At 41.0% G+C, this 13,212-nt stretch overlaps 1 protein-coding gene across 1 annotated transcript; it reads right to left on the bottom strand.

Moving 5' to 3' along the window:
* Positions 1-4,192: 4,192 nt before the first annotated feature.
* Positions 4,193-5,427, bottom strand: LOC129411605 (serine/threonine-protein kinase prpf4B-like; the record flags this gene model as incomplete). Its single annotated transcript, XM_055162945.1, has 2 exons — positions 4,193-4,298; positions 5,354-5,427. Coding segments are annotated over 2 exons (180 nt in total), but the record flags the coding sequence as incomplete, so codon positions are not given.
* Positions 5,428-13,212: the final 7,785 nt, after the last annotated feature.

Below are 13,212 nucleotides of genomic sequence, written 5' to 3'. Positions count from 1 at the left end.
ACCCCATGATAAGGTGCACTGGGTCAGCAGTATTGTTCATTTTCTTGCTGTATATGCTAAATCAACAAGTTAATGTTTTGTCAAGATGTAGTATAAAGCTACCCCTGATTTTGAGTTGGTCAGAGGCGTCGTTCCGGGGTGGCAGTTGTACTTGGTAATCAACTTGAATCTCTCTCAATGGAAATGCTGAAATAAAGTGGCCTGTTCTCTCGGATTCTCCATCTCCTGTGCCTCTTTTTAGGACACGCATTGAACCTTCCGAAAAAACCCACAGTTCCCAGCTCTTGTGAATCCGTCTCGTTTGCATGTGATAGAAAACTGACCAGTCACAGGGCAAGACTGTGGTTTGAGCGGAAGTCGCCCAGCGTTCGATTATCTTCCAACTCCCGCTTGGACCTCGGATTTGACGTCACGTTCGAGCTTGAAGCGTATTATTATGTTTCGCGTGTCGGACTTGGAGAGCCTCACCACAACACCGACTAGCACACCCACAGGCAGTGATACGGACGCGGTGAAGTATTGCAGTAATATGAGTGACTGAAATTGTCATTTAAACCAAACACAATGAAAACAGTTCATATTTACATATCACAATGGGCAGAACCATCTTGGATTTTGACTTGGAATCCTTGCTCGGTCTACTTTTTCCGCCACCGAGATCTGAGTTGCGCCGTTGCAGGAAAAGGGGTGCCTCACGCTGGTCTCTAGGTAACTTCCTTGGAAAACCGTTTCAGAAGGATAATCGAACACAAAGTCAACACCGAAATAACCAAAACAAACATGGCGACGCTGACAGAAGTACTTCAGGCTTATTTTAATATAAATACACACTATTTTGTTCGTGAAAAAGGTTCAGAGGGAAGCGTTTTGGTCATTTGTGGACGGTTACGACGTCTGTGCTTTTTCCTCGACACGACTGAACTCAGGTTTGATTTTTTGGGGTGTCCCGCCGTTGTTGCGCTTCAACCAATCAACATCAGCTCTTTGTATGAACGTTCCAATCATTGGTCCTGAACACTTTCAACCAAAACTAGAACTTCATTCAGAGGGCCACACATATCAATCTGGCAGTTCAGGTTAAAACTATGTACCTGTGCATGCATCTGTGGAGAGGCGAGCTCACTTACGGCAAGAATCCATATTTTTTTTATTTGTTTGGCAATGAAAAGACCTGTAATTGAATAAAGGTTAAAGGAATAATTTTAATGACAATATCATATCATGCTCAATGGGACGAGATCACAAGAATATAATCAATAACATGTTGGTGTATGTAGTTGGTAAACCACTGTGGACATTTTATTCCTTCACTTTGAAAACACATGTTACTATCCATTTCACTGGGGGACTTTGTAGGCCAGCTTAGAGCTTCTCAGTTACATTTTGTGTTGCTTTGTGGGGAAAAATAGCCCGTGAAAAACAGATGTCATGGCAGATTAATGACAATGCTTTTACAATTCACTCATGTGGGATTTTGAAGGGTTTCGAGGGGCTTTGGGGGTCACTCAGTGCACTGTCCATTTAAGAACAGTGTCAAACTACATTTATTAGAAAAAACATCCCTGTGGTCAGTTACAAGGTTTACAAAACACAGGAGAATGAAGAAGAGAAGGAGGGTTTGGTGATGAAGAGGGATAGTGGAGGGTGGAGGGAGGCCAGGAGACGAACTTGGCTAAATGGGTCGGATCTTTGTGGTTTGGAGCGAGAACTAAAGGTCTGGAGAAGTAAAACAGACAGGGATGTGACCTACACCTCCGCACTGAAACCAGAGACACAGGTTTCATTAAAAAGTATTTTTCACGGAATATTACATCAGAAGTAGATACAATTAGGAAAAGCAATTAAAATCTATAAGTATAAGTATAATAATTAATGTTAAGTTTTGTTTACTTTAGTTGATCACTGTGTATTCTTGTGCAAAATTAAATGTATTATATGTATGTTAGTAGAAAAACGTATGGATTGCAATACATTTCAAAAGAATATTATGCATGATGTTAGGTCTATTACTCCTGTCACTGCTCCTGCCTCTGCTCCTGTCACTGCTCCTGTCACTGCTCCTGCCTCTGCTCTTGTCTCTGGTCCTGTCTTTGCTCCTTTCACTGTTTCTGTCTTTTCTCCCAGAGTTTTTAAATGTTTATTGGTTTATTGATTAAAATTGTTTTGCAGTGAAGTGATCTGTAAAAGAAAATGAAATAAGTAAATGATAGAAGTGCATTTATTTAAGTAATTGTTTGTAAAATTAAATTCTCTTGTTAGGAGGAGGCGAGCACAGATATTTTAACTCTTTTCTATTTAGTATTTTTATATTACTGCTAAATTAATAAAGATATATATTTTTGTATTTAGATGCAATTGAAGATTTGAGGATTGTTTTTCATACAGTTAACTTTTAAACATTGAACTGAAATGATCTGTATTTACCTGCAGTTTGAGATGAGCTCACCCAATTAAAGAAGGTGTCCTATAAAAGGAGACAGCCTCACCTGTGTCGAGAGAAGATGCTGCTTCTTGTAAATATAAAAAAAAAAAATCTTGGTTGTGGAATAAATGCACTTTGAGTCTGCACTAAAAATCAGCTCAACTTGACTCTTAGCATAAAAAAATATTCTAAATCTACAATGTTGTTAAAAAAAAATTTATGAGATACTTAATTTAACTTAAGAAAACACGTTGTCACATCAGTCATTTTGGTACCAGCAAAAAGAATCAGTGTATCATTTGTTCATTCATTTTTCAAAATAAAACCAAAAATAAGAAAACAAAAAAACTACAATTTTGTTCATTACTTGTCACCAAAACCAAAATGAAAAAACAGATAACGATTTGTTTTTACAGTTTAAATTTGGTCTTTAAATGAATAAATGAAAAAACGGATAATGGTCATTTCCTGTTTACATGACTTGAACTGCGATGCCGAACTTTTGAACCACAAAACTGACTGAACCAGGACTGAACCAGGACTTAAACCAGGATGAAACAAGGACTAAACCATTTTCAGTCCTGGTCTGGTCCTGGCCTCAGTCCCAATCTGGTCCAAGTCTGGTCCTGGTCTGGTCCCGGCCTCAGTCCTGGTCTCACTCCCAGTTTGGTCCTGGTCTCAGTCCTGGTCCTTTTCCCGGTCTCAGTACTGGTTTCAGTTCTAGTCTGATCCCGGTCCCAGTCCTGTCAACACAAACGATCGGCCCCACTGACTTTTTGCCTACCAGCCACTGAGCACGGACGAAAAAGCTGGATGTAAACAAAAACGTTTTCTCGTATGAGTCATAGAAGTTATTAATTCTACCTTTTACTTCTCAAATCGTGTCGTATAACAAAAAGAAAGAACCAATAATTTCTCAGTAATGCAAAAAATATGGACACATGAAAAGTTCTGACCTAGAAAAGAAAAAAAAAATATTACTCCAACTTTCATGTATCGAAGTTGAGATGGGGCATGGGTTTGTATTGTGGTTATATTTTTTGCTTTAAAGTGCGTTTGTAAACTTGTAGTGGCACTGTGTTAATGACAAAATTACATGGAAAACCGGTGCTCTCTTTTACAACTGGTTAGAACGTCGTAGAGTGAAAGTGCAGACATGAAGTTACACATGATGCTCCAAAGATTGTAGGTTTGCGTTGGTGTGGGTGGAAACGGGGCCATGGCGTCATAGTGCACTGATAGTGAACCCGGCCGCCGCATAAAGACTCTGCTCTGTGAATGTGTGGTGACCTCCTGCTCGCCTCGTGCCTCTGCCAGTGTTTGGTCTGGGTTTGGTCTGGCCCTGGTCTGCTCCTCGCCCCTCTCCAGTGGGTGTGAGCGAGACCCAGCCTCATCCTGTTTATGCTCTCTGCTCTCTCTGCTCCTCTGCCTCTGCTCCTCTGCTTTCTGCTCCTGTGTCTCCTGTCTCCGCCTGCTTCTTCTCTCCTGCTCTGTCTGCTTCTGTCTGCTCTCTCTCTTCTCTCTTGCCTGCTCTGCTCTCTGCTCACTGTCTCTGCTCCTGTCCATGTTCCTGTCACATTTCCGGCCTCTGCTGCTGTTCCTGCTCTTGTTTCTGCATCTGTCTCTGCCTTTGCTCCTGTTTCTGCTCTTGCCTCTGCTCCTGCCCTTGTCTCTGGTCCTGTCTGTGCTCCTGTCAATGTTCCGGTCTCTGCCCCTGTCTCTTCTCCTGTCTCTCTTCCTTTTCCTACTCTTCTCTCTGCTTCTTCTTCTGTCTCTGTTTCTGTCTCTGCTTCTGTCTCTGACTCTCCTCTTGTCTCTGCTCCTGTCTTTGCTCCTGTTCCTGCTCTTGTTTTTGCTACTGTCTCTGCCTTTGCCCCTGTTTCTGTTTTTGTCTCTGCTCCTGCCACTGTCTCTGGTCCTGTCTGTGCTCCTGTTACTGTTCCGGTCTCTGCCCCTGTCTCTTCCCCTGTCTCTGAGCCTGTTTCTGCTCCTGTCTCTGTTTCTGTCTCTGCTCCTGTTCCTGCTCTTGTCTCTGGTCCTGTTCCTCTTCTTGTCTCTGGTCCTGTCTTTGCTCCCGTCACTCTTCCGGTCTCTGCCCCTGTCTCATCTCCTGCCTCTGCCCCTTTCTCTTCCCCTGTCTCTGCACCTATTCCTGCTCTTGTCTCTGCTTCTGTCTCTGCCTCTGCTCCTGCCTTTCCTCTTGACTCTGCACCTGTCTCTGCTCCTGCCCCTGCCTCTGCTCCTGTCTCTGCTCCTGTCACAGTGCCGGCCTCTGCTCCGGTTCCTGCTCTTGTCTCTGCATCTGTCTATGCCTCTGCTCCAGTTTCTGCTTTTGCCTCTGCTCCTGCCCCTGTCTCTGGGCCTGTCTTTGCTCCTGTCACTCTTCCAGTCTTTGCTCCTGTCTTATCTCCTGTCTCTGCCCCTGTCTCTTCTCCTGTTCCTGCCCTTGTCTCTGTTTCTGTCTCTGCCTCTGCTCCTGCCTCTCCTCTTGACTCTTCTCCTGTCTCTGCTCATCTCCTTGCTCCTGTCCCTGTCTCTGGTCCTGTCTCTGCTCCTGCCCCTGTCTCTGCTCCTGTCTCTGCTCCTGCCCCTGTCTCTGGTCCTGTCTCTGCTCCTGGCCCTGTCTCTGGTCATGTTGTTGCTCCTGTCACTGTTCTGGTCTCTGCTCCTGTCTTTGCTCCTGTTCCAGCTCTTGTCTCTACTACTGTCTCTGCCTCTGCTCCAGGCTCTTCTCTTGTCTTTGCTCCTGTTTTTGCCCTGTCTCTGCTCCTGCCCCTGTCTCTGCTCCTGTCTCTGCTCCTGCCCCCTGTCTCTGGTCCTGTCTCTGCCTCTGTCTCTGCCCCTGTCTCTTCTCCTGTCTCTGCGTCTGTTCCTTCTCTTGTTTCTGCTACTGTTTCTGCTTCTGTCACTGCTCCTGCATCTCCTCTTAACTCTGTTCCTGTCTTTGTCCTGTCTCTGCCCCTGCCTCTGCTCCTGTCTCTATCTCTGGTCCTGTCTCTGGTCCTGTCTCTTTTTTGGTCTCTGCTCCTGTCCTTGTCTCTGGTCCTGTCTTTGCTGCTCTCTCTGCTTCTACCTAGGCTCCTGCTGCTGCTCCTGTCCCCGTCTCTGCTCCTGCCTCAGCTCCAATCTCTTCTCCTGTCACTGCTCCTGTCATCATCCCAGCGCTCGAGTTTGTGTCTGTGGCTTCCCGTGATTGATGCTGGTGTCGTCTGAATTCATAACTTACAACAGTATCATTAAACTGTGGTTCAGGACATTTTCCAAGACGTTCAAACCGCTCGGTCCCTGCTCCAGCCATAAATCAGTGACTGTAATTACACATAAATGTACGTTTGCATGTCCCCTCTCAGTTCTGGTTCAAAAGTTATTGCTTTTTGGCAAATAAACTGTAAATAAACATGTATTCTGGTCTTTGTTGAGTTGAAAAACGCCTGTTAACATAAACGCTGTGGTGGGTTAGCCAACAAGTTATAGGCTGTAACTCTGTAATCATTTTATTGAACATGACATCAATCGTGTTAAATTAAAGTCATTACCAGTTCTGTATATGCAACTGCAATGGTGCGTCCAAGTCATTGCAAAAACCTGACAACGCAAATTTGTTGGTAAAATGTTGTTGCGTTTAACAAAAGAAAAAGAAAGAAAAGAGTTTGTTTGTTTGTTTTGAGGTTAAGTGACTTCCTGAAAAAGTTTCCATTACAAAAGCTCTTAACAACACACAGAGATGAGGTCCAACATACCACATGAGTTCGTCAAATGAACAGAGACCCTGCGGTGGTCACAAAGGCCAGTGAATGAGGATTTCTCTGTCAAAAAGTAAACCCAAAAGCTCCCTACCTCAATATTTCTATGATTTGTTCACTGTGAATGTGAGAACGAAGAGTACACGACAGAACCAGATCAAACGGAGAATTAAAACAAAACCTGATCTGGGACTAAACCGCGACAAAACTAGATCCAAACCATGGGTGAAACCAAAGACACTGCCTATCCATGGGTTTCGGAAAGATGGAAAATTAGTTGCCATAGCGATTGACAACTGAAAACTAAACATATCTTTTCTTTGGGAAAAGGTCCTGAAAACAGCAGAACCTGAAACAACACAAACCAACTTAAAGTCAACAGCATCTATCAGAACTGGGAAAACCAAACCTGCACTACAAAAAACAAAATCTTGCCAAGTTAAGATGACTTGAATTAAGAAAGTTTGATCATGATTTGAGTAAATTTCACTGGACAAGTAAAAATATCTGCCAGTGGAACAAGACTTTTTGTACTTAAAATATGTAAATACATCTTGTAACACTTAAAATAAGAAAAACAACAACTTTTTGCACTTAAAATAAGAAACAAAATCTAATGTTGCTAGAATTAAGAAAACACTTATTCCATTGGTAGATCATTTTACTTGTCATTTCTACTCAAATAAAGTAAAATGTTCTTGATTTTAAATTTTTTTATTTTTATTTTAATCATTAATTTATTTTTTTTTTCTTTTCCAGTGTGGACCAAACCTCACAATATTTTAAAGTCCTGTACCTGATTCTGAGTATAATGTGTTTTACCCCAGTACATGTATTTTGTGTAGGCCTGCTGTCTGCAACTAATTATAAGTGTTTTATTATGCGATAATCAGGAAGTGTGCAGTAGCATGCTAGCTTTGTTGGCCTTATTGTGACTGTAAAACTCCACTCTGGCCTCTGAGAGTTGTGGAAATTGGTAAATAATAGGATGCTCAGAATGCATAAGGTAAGTGAAGAATAACTTTGAAACACTGCAAGCCATTTAAAATGAATTATTTCTGTTTTTCACATTTTTCAGACAGTAAAAATCTTAAAAGCGACAATATTATGCTATTTTTTTAATCTATGTTGTAATATTTTCTCATAAAAAATATATCTGGAGTTGTGTTTTGTTTCATTCACACATGTTTAACACACAGACCCTGCATTTTTAGGCTGAGTTCATATCTCAAAAAAACAACAACTTTGTTCTCCACAGTGATTTTAAACTCCATACACCTTCACTAGAATCATTTGAATAATTTCAGCCCTGGAATTGCTAATCTCTACTGAACAAAAACTAAAAAGTAGCTGCTAACTTGAACTTTGAACTTACTCAAATCATGATAAAACTTTCTTAATTTAAGTCATCTTAACTTGTTAACTTGTTCTGTTTTTCACATTTTTTAGACAGTAAAAATCAGGTACAGAGTCTTTAAAGGGCCAATATTATGCTATTTTTTGATCTATGTTATAATATTTGCTCATTAAAAATAGATCTGAAGCTGTGTTTTGTTTCATTCACACATGTTTAATACACAACTCCTGCATTTTTAGGCTGAGTTCTTCTCATTTGAATAATTTCAGCACTGGAATTGCCAATCTCTACTGAACTAAAAGTAAAAAGTAGCTCTTAACTTGAAGACTACTGCTTCATGACATCACAAGGTGGAACGGAGCATTTTGAGCTTTGGAGATGTGGACAGACTAATAATGCAGGGTTATTTAAACATGTGTGAATGAAACAAAACACAACTCCAGGTTTGTTTTTGACGAAGCAGCAATTTTCTAACATGGCTAAAAGCTCACAAGAGTCCATTTTACGTTCTATAGGACCTTTAATAAAATCCCCTTGTAACATACTATTATCTTGGTGTAGCTATTTTCCCTCTTGGTCATTAGTCTCAATAATTGGTTGAGCTGAAACGCATACATTCCCTTTAATGGAAAGCCTATATTTATTGCATTAGTCCATCTTATGATCTAATATAGAGAGTTGGAAGGCTGCAGTCGCTCCCAGCTGGCTCAGAGAATAAGAGCAAAGCCTGGACAAATTCCAGGTAATCACAGAGACCAAAGTTTGAGCCAGAAAACTATTCACCAAAATGAACTCAGTGGAACATTTTGGATTTGCCAATTCACCTAATCCCAGTCACGTCTTTGACTGTGGGAGAGAATCATAAAAAGTAGAAGGTTGTGGTCAGTCGGGGAATCAGAGCCAAAGGATTTCATCAGGTGCTCTGACCACATGTGCACAGTGCTTCACTCAGCTATGACTGTTCATTAATAGTCCAATATTCTTCTAAACCAACTTTCTTTTAGCTTTTATTTATGTTTTAAAGTTATAACAATGCTGATGAAGTATTAAAAAAGTAATGAAACTCTGCAGGGGGTGTGATCTTAACTTTAAACACTGCTTTGTCTGAAGTTCTGCTATTTAACTTAGACTTTAATCTAAGTCTATGTTCAGACTGCAGGGCTTAATGCTCAATGCAGATTTTTTTGTGAAATCTGATATTTTTGCGAGGTCGTTCACATTTCCAATTAAACGCGACTCACATGTGATCTCCAGTGTAGATTATGAAGTGTAGGGGTGGGATTAAAGGTTGTATGGAGGATTTTTTTTTTGTTTCAAATTGTCAATGAAAGTTTAAAATACCCTAACAGAGATGCAGCAGCCTTGTAATTATGTTGACTAAAAAAAAAAAAAAGAATGAAAATCAACTGTGGACGTAGTCAGAGCAGATAAACATCAGCCAATAGATAACCAGGCTACCTCATTTTCTATTGGCTGTTAGATTGTCAATCAAACTCCCTGCGTTTCTAGTGTAACTGACTTGCAGGCACGCAGGGATTATGTGGTTTATGCAGTGGTTCTTAGAGGCTTTTTAAAACTGTAGCTTCTTCGCAGTTCATTTGTTTGTTTGTTGAGATGACGGACGAGAATCCACGACTAGTTTGCCACAAAAGAAAGTCCGTTTTTGATGTCGCAGAAGAGAAGGAGAAAGGAGCAAAGCCAAACTGAGGTGATTCTTGGAGATCTCTTCCAGCGATTGCACGAATGAAGCAGACGAAGGGTCTAAAAACTGATGCATTGGTCGCTATATTATTTCTAGACAGGTCACTTCAGCAGTAATTCTGAACATGCACTGGCTGTAAACAAGCGTGATTTTTAGAGTAAAGATGCGAGAGGAGGTGTTTCTACTGAGGGAACTGTGGAGGAGGAAGGTGGTGTCACGCATGCATAACATTTGAAAAAGTTCTGTCACTTTATTTCTTTTCCCTTTAAAAAATCCTCTATACAACCTTTAAATAAGTTTGTTTTCTTCCCACTCTTTTTTGGGCAAAATAATAATAATAATAGTACATTTTTGTTGTTATTTTCATTTCTATTATGATTTCACTTATGTTATATGTTCCATTGTATATGAATAAATATTACTTGCCCAAAATAAATGCATAAATAAAATAAAATAAAAACATTAAATGCCCCGGAAGTGTCCCATATGTGCACTGGAGGACACAATGACATCACACGCAGCGAGCATCCTCAGTGTTTGTGGAATTCGCCTAAACATGGACACAAGTATTGAACACCTGGTGATTTTAAAGTTGCTGTTGTACCGGAGCCAGAACATGTACATCTTATTTGTTTTAAGGAGGAGATTAAGAAAAAGAAGGATGTTTTGTGGGGCAGTGGCAACAACGTCCATAGAAAAGAACGTTTGGGTGTGGAGTTACATGTGCTTCACTGCTTCACTAATACGAAGTTCATACACAATTTTCGTATGATGAGAAGAACGTTTGTGTACATTTCTGTCTACTTCAGCGTGGAATATTGATCTTTATCTTTGTTGATGATGTGTACATCAGATGAATGTGACCTGGCCGTTCACACTGAAGTCGTATATCAAAAGATCAGATATGTATCTGTTTTTGGAGCACATATCCAAGTCTGGGTCATTAAAAGATCAGATACGGGTCACATAGGGGCGAAAAAATCTGATTTGGGTCACTTCAGGCTGCAGTCTGAACGTAGTCTAAGATGTTTTTACATAATCTGACCAGAAAGAACTGATTTACTACAACAACTACAACAGGTAAGATTATTTGTGTCACAAGTTTTATTTTATCTGCACGTGTATCTTAAGTGTGAGACCAGTTCCAAATTTGCCTACAGGGACTATAAGGGTCTACCTTACAGAGGAGTTTCAATCCGTGTATAATTCGTTCATTGGTTTTTCAATATAAAACCAAAAATAAGAAAACGAAAAAACAACAGTTTTCTTCGTTATTTGTCTCCAAAACCAAAATGAAAAAACGGATAACGATTCATTTTTTCAGTTTTCGATTTTGTGTTTAAATGAAGAATGGAAAAAACGGATAACGGCCAGAGCAGGACTGAGACCGGGACAGACCGGGACCAGAGCGGGACTGAGACCGGACCAGACAGGGACCAGACCGGGACCAGGATGGACTCCGAGCTTTGACTCCGAGCCTCCACGGGGTCCGAGCCTCAGCTTCGAGCTCCGGCCCTGCCGTGGGCTCTGAGCCTCCGGTCTGGTCCCGGTCTGGTCCTGGTCTTGTCTCGGTCTCAGTAGCGCTTTTGTCCCGGTCTGGTCCCGGACCTGGTCCATTTGAACCAAAAGCTCTTAGTTCGATTCATTTTCATTGGTGTGAATGCGTCAGTCGGAGGCTTTGCACCACCTCGGAACCAGCCGCGGTTCTTGAGCGCGGAGGACCAGAGCAGCTCTGTCCCGGTCTCAGTCCTGCTCTGGTCTCAGTCTGGTTTCGGACCTGGATCCGTCCTGATTCAGTCCGTATGCAGTGCAAAAGTCCGGCATCGCAGTCACGGAAGTCACGTAAACGTTATCCGTTTTTTCCATTCTTCATTTAAACACAAAATCGAAAACTGAAAAAACGAATCATTATCCGTTTTTTCATTTTGGTTTTGGAGACAAATAGCGAAGAAAACTGTTGTTTTTTCATTTTCTTATTTTTGGTTTCATATTGAAAAACGAATGAACGAATGATACACGGATTAGTTTCAGTGCATTTTAATACAAAACTCATTGGTATTGGTATCAAATCAATACTGGGATACTTGCCATAGTGTTGTACTGAATCAGTCTGGTGACTTTGTTTGGTCTTGTTCTAGTCTTGGTCTAGTTCAGATTTAGTTCTTTGAGTAGTCCCAGTTTCGTCCAAGGTTCATTGAGTGGGAATTTGCCCTTACAAGTCTCATGTAATCAAAAGTGTCAACTCAAATAAATGGATTGAGATTTGAATCATGTTTGATACCGAGCCATACTCTCATTGTCTCTCCGCGGTGTAATTTGACCACTGGTACAATCATCATTCTTCAGCTATTAGCTCCGAACTCGCTCCCTGCTCCCCGTGTGTGGGGATGCAGTCTTGTCATCTGGCGTCTCTTGTTTCGTCCCCGATGAGTGAGTGAAGGGTCAGCTACGCCTGTCAACGTCCCCCTGGCCCCCGCTTCCTGTCCCGGACCCCTCCGATCATTACGAGTCACTGAAGAACCAAAATGGCCCCTGTACTAGATTTCCACCGACAGTCTTTATCGCGATCACGACGTTGGCTGAAATTCAAGAGTTCTCATAATGACTGCCCACTGGAAGGGAAGCAGGTTTGAAGATATAGCCCAGATATACCTTCACGTTTACTTTGAAAACCAATGAGACTCTTTGTTCAGTATCGTAAACTGGAGATCTAATTTTTCCAAAAGTAGTGAATGACTGTAATGTTAGAAGAACTGGAGGTTTGAGCAGTCGGTCATGGCTCAGTGAGTTTTGAAGTAGTTTGGGGTCGTTTAAAGGTGCACTGCGTAACTTTGTAGAAGAAGTAGCCACCGGCTTGTTTCCATGGTGATGCTATTTGTTATTGCTTTACTGAGATTGTTCTACAGCACAGGTGTCAAACATAAGGCCTGGGGGCCGGCTCCGGCCCTCCAAGACCTGTAATCTGGCCCTTGGCTGATTTTCTACTAAATATTTTAATCATATTTTCTATTAAAATATTGGTAATTTTTTGTTCCGCTTATCACAGCAGCGTCTCCAGCGTCTCTGTACGTGGCCCCTCCCACCAGAGCAGCACAAATGAAGACTTGTCTCTTTCTAAACGCTCTTAAAGGGATGATCGTTTTGACTGTTGACCGTGACACCCTCATCAACAAAATGTCAAAAATGAGAAAAGTGGAGCCGAGTGCAGGATTTTCCAAGAAAATCGACTTATTCCTCTTTGAATGCAAGTTCATGTTAAAACACTGTGTTGAAATTGAATTTTTTTTTTCATAATATTATAATATTTTGTAAAAGAAAGAGTTCATCAATTAAAAAAGATTTCTGTAATAGATTTGCATTTCTCTGCACAAATATTTGAACTTATTGTTATTTTTGGGGTTTATATGACATGAGTTTTCTGATCCGGCCCCTTTGGGATCAAAGTAGGTTGGATACGGCCCCCGGACCAAAATGAGTTTGACACCCCTGTTCTACAGTATAATCTTAAATGTAGCTAAGACTACATTAATTTGGATTTTTATTTTATTTTTTTTGTGAAACCTGATTTTTTTTTTTTTTTGCGAGATCGCAGCCAAGAGTGGTAGGATTGCTATGTGCTTCACTGCTTTACTGACACGGAGTTCATACACTATTTTCATTTGTGTACATTTGTTGATGACGTGTAGGTGGGATGAATGTGACTTGGCCATTCAGACAAAAGTTGCATGTCAAAAGATTGGATATGTATCAGTTTTAGGAGCACATATCCAAGTGGACTGGGTCATATTTGAAAAAATTAGATCTGTGTCAATCACATTGTTATTAAAAGATCAGAAAGAGGTCACATAGAGGTGAAAAAATTGGATTTGGGTCACTTCAGGCTGCAGTTTGAATGTAGTGAAAAAATGCATAGCACACTCAGATGGCAGATGTCCAAAAGCTTATTTATTTTCGGCAAATACGTCTACATCAGATATGTGGCTGCAGA

The sequence above is a fragment of the Boleophthalmus pectinirostris genome, unplaced genomic scaffold, assembly GCF_026225935.1.
Source record: "Boleophthalmus pectinirostris isolate CB_2022bp ecotype Guang Dong unplaced genomic scaffold, ASM2622593v1 HiC_scaffold_5, whole genome shotgun sequence".
NCBI lineage: Eukaryota > Metazoa > Chordata > Actinopteri > Gobiiformes > Gobiidae > Boleophthalmus > Boleophthalmus pectinirostris.
Note: the sequence above shows the minus strand (reverse complement) of the source record. Positions and strands in the feature narration are given on the sequence as shown.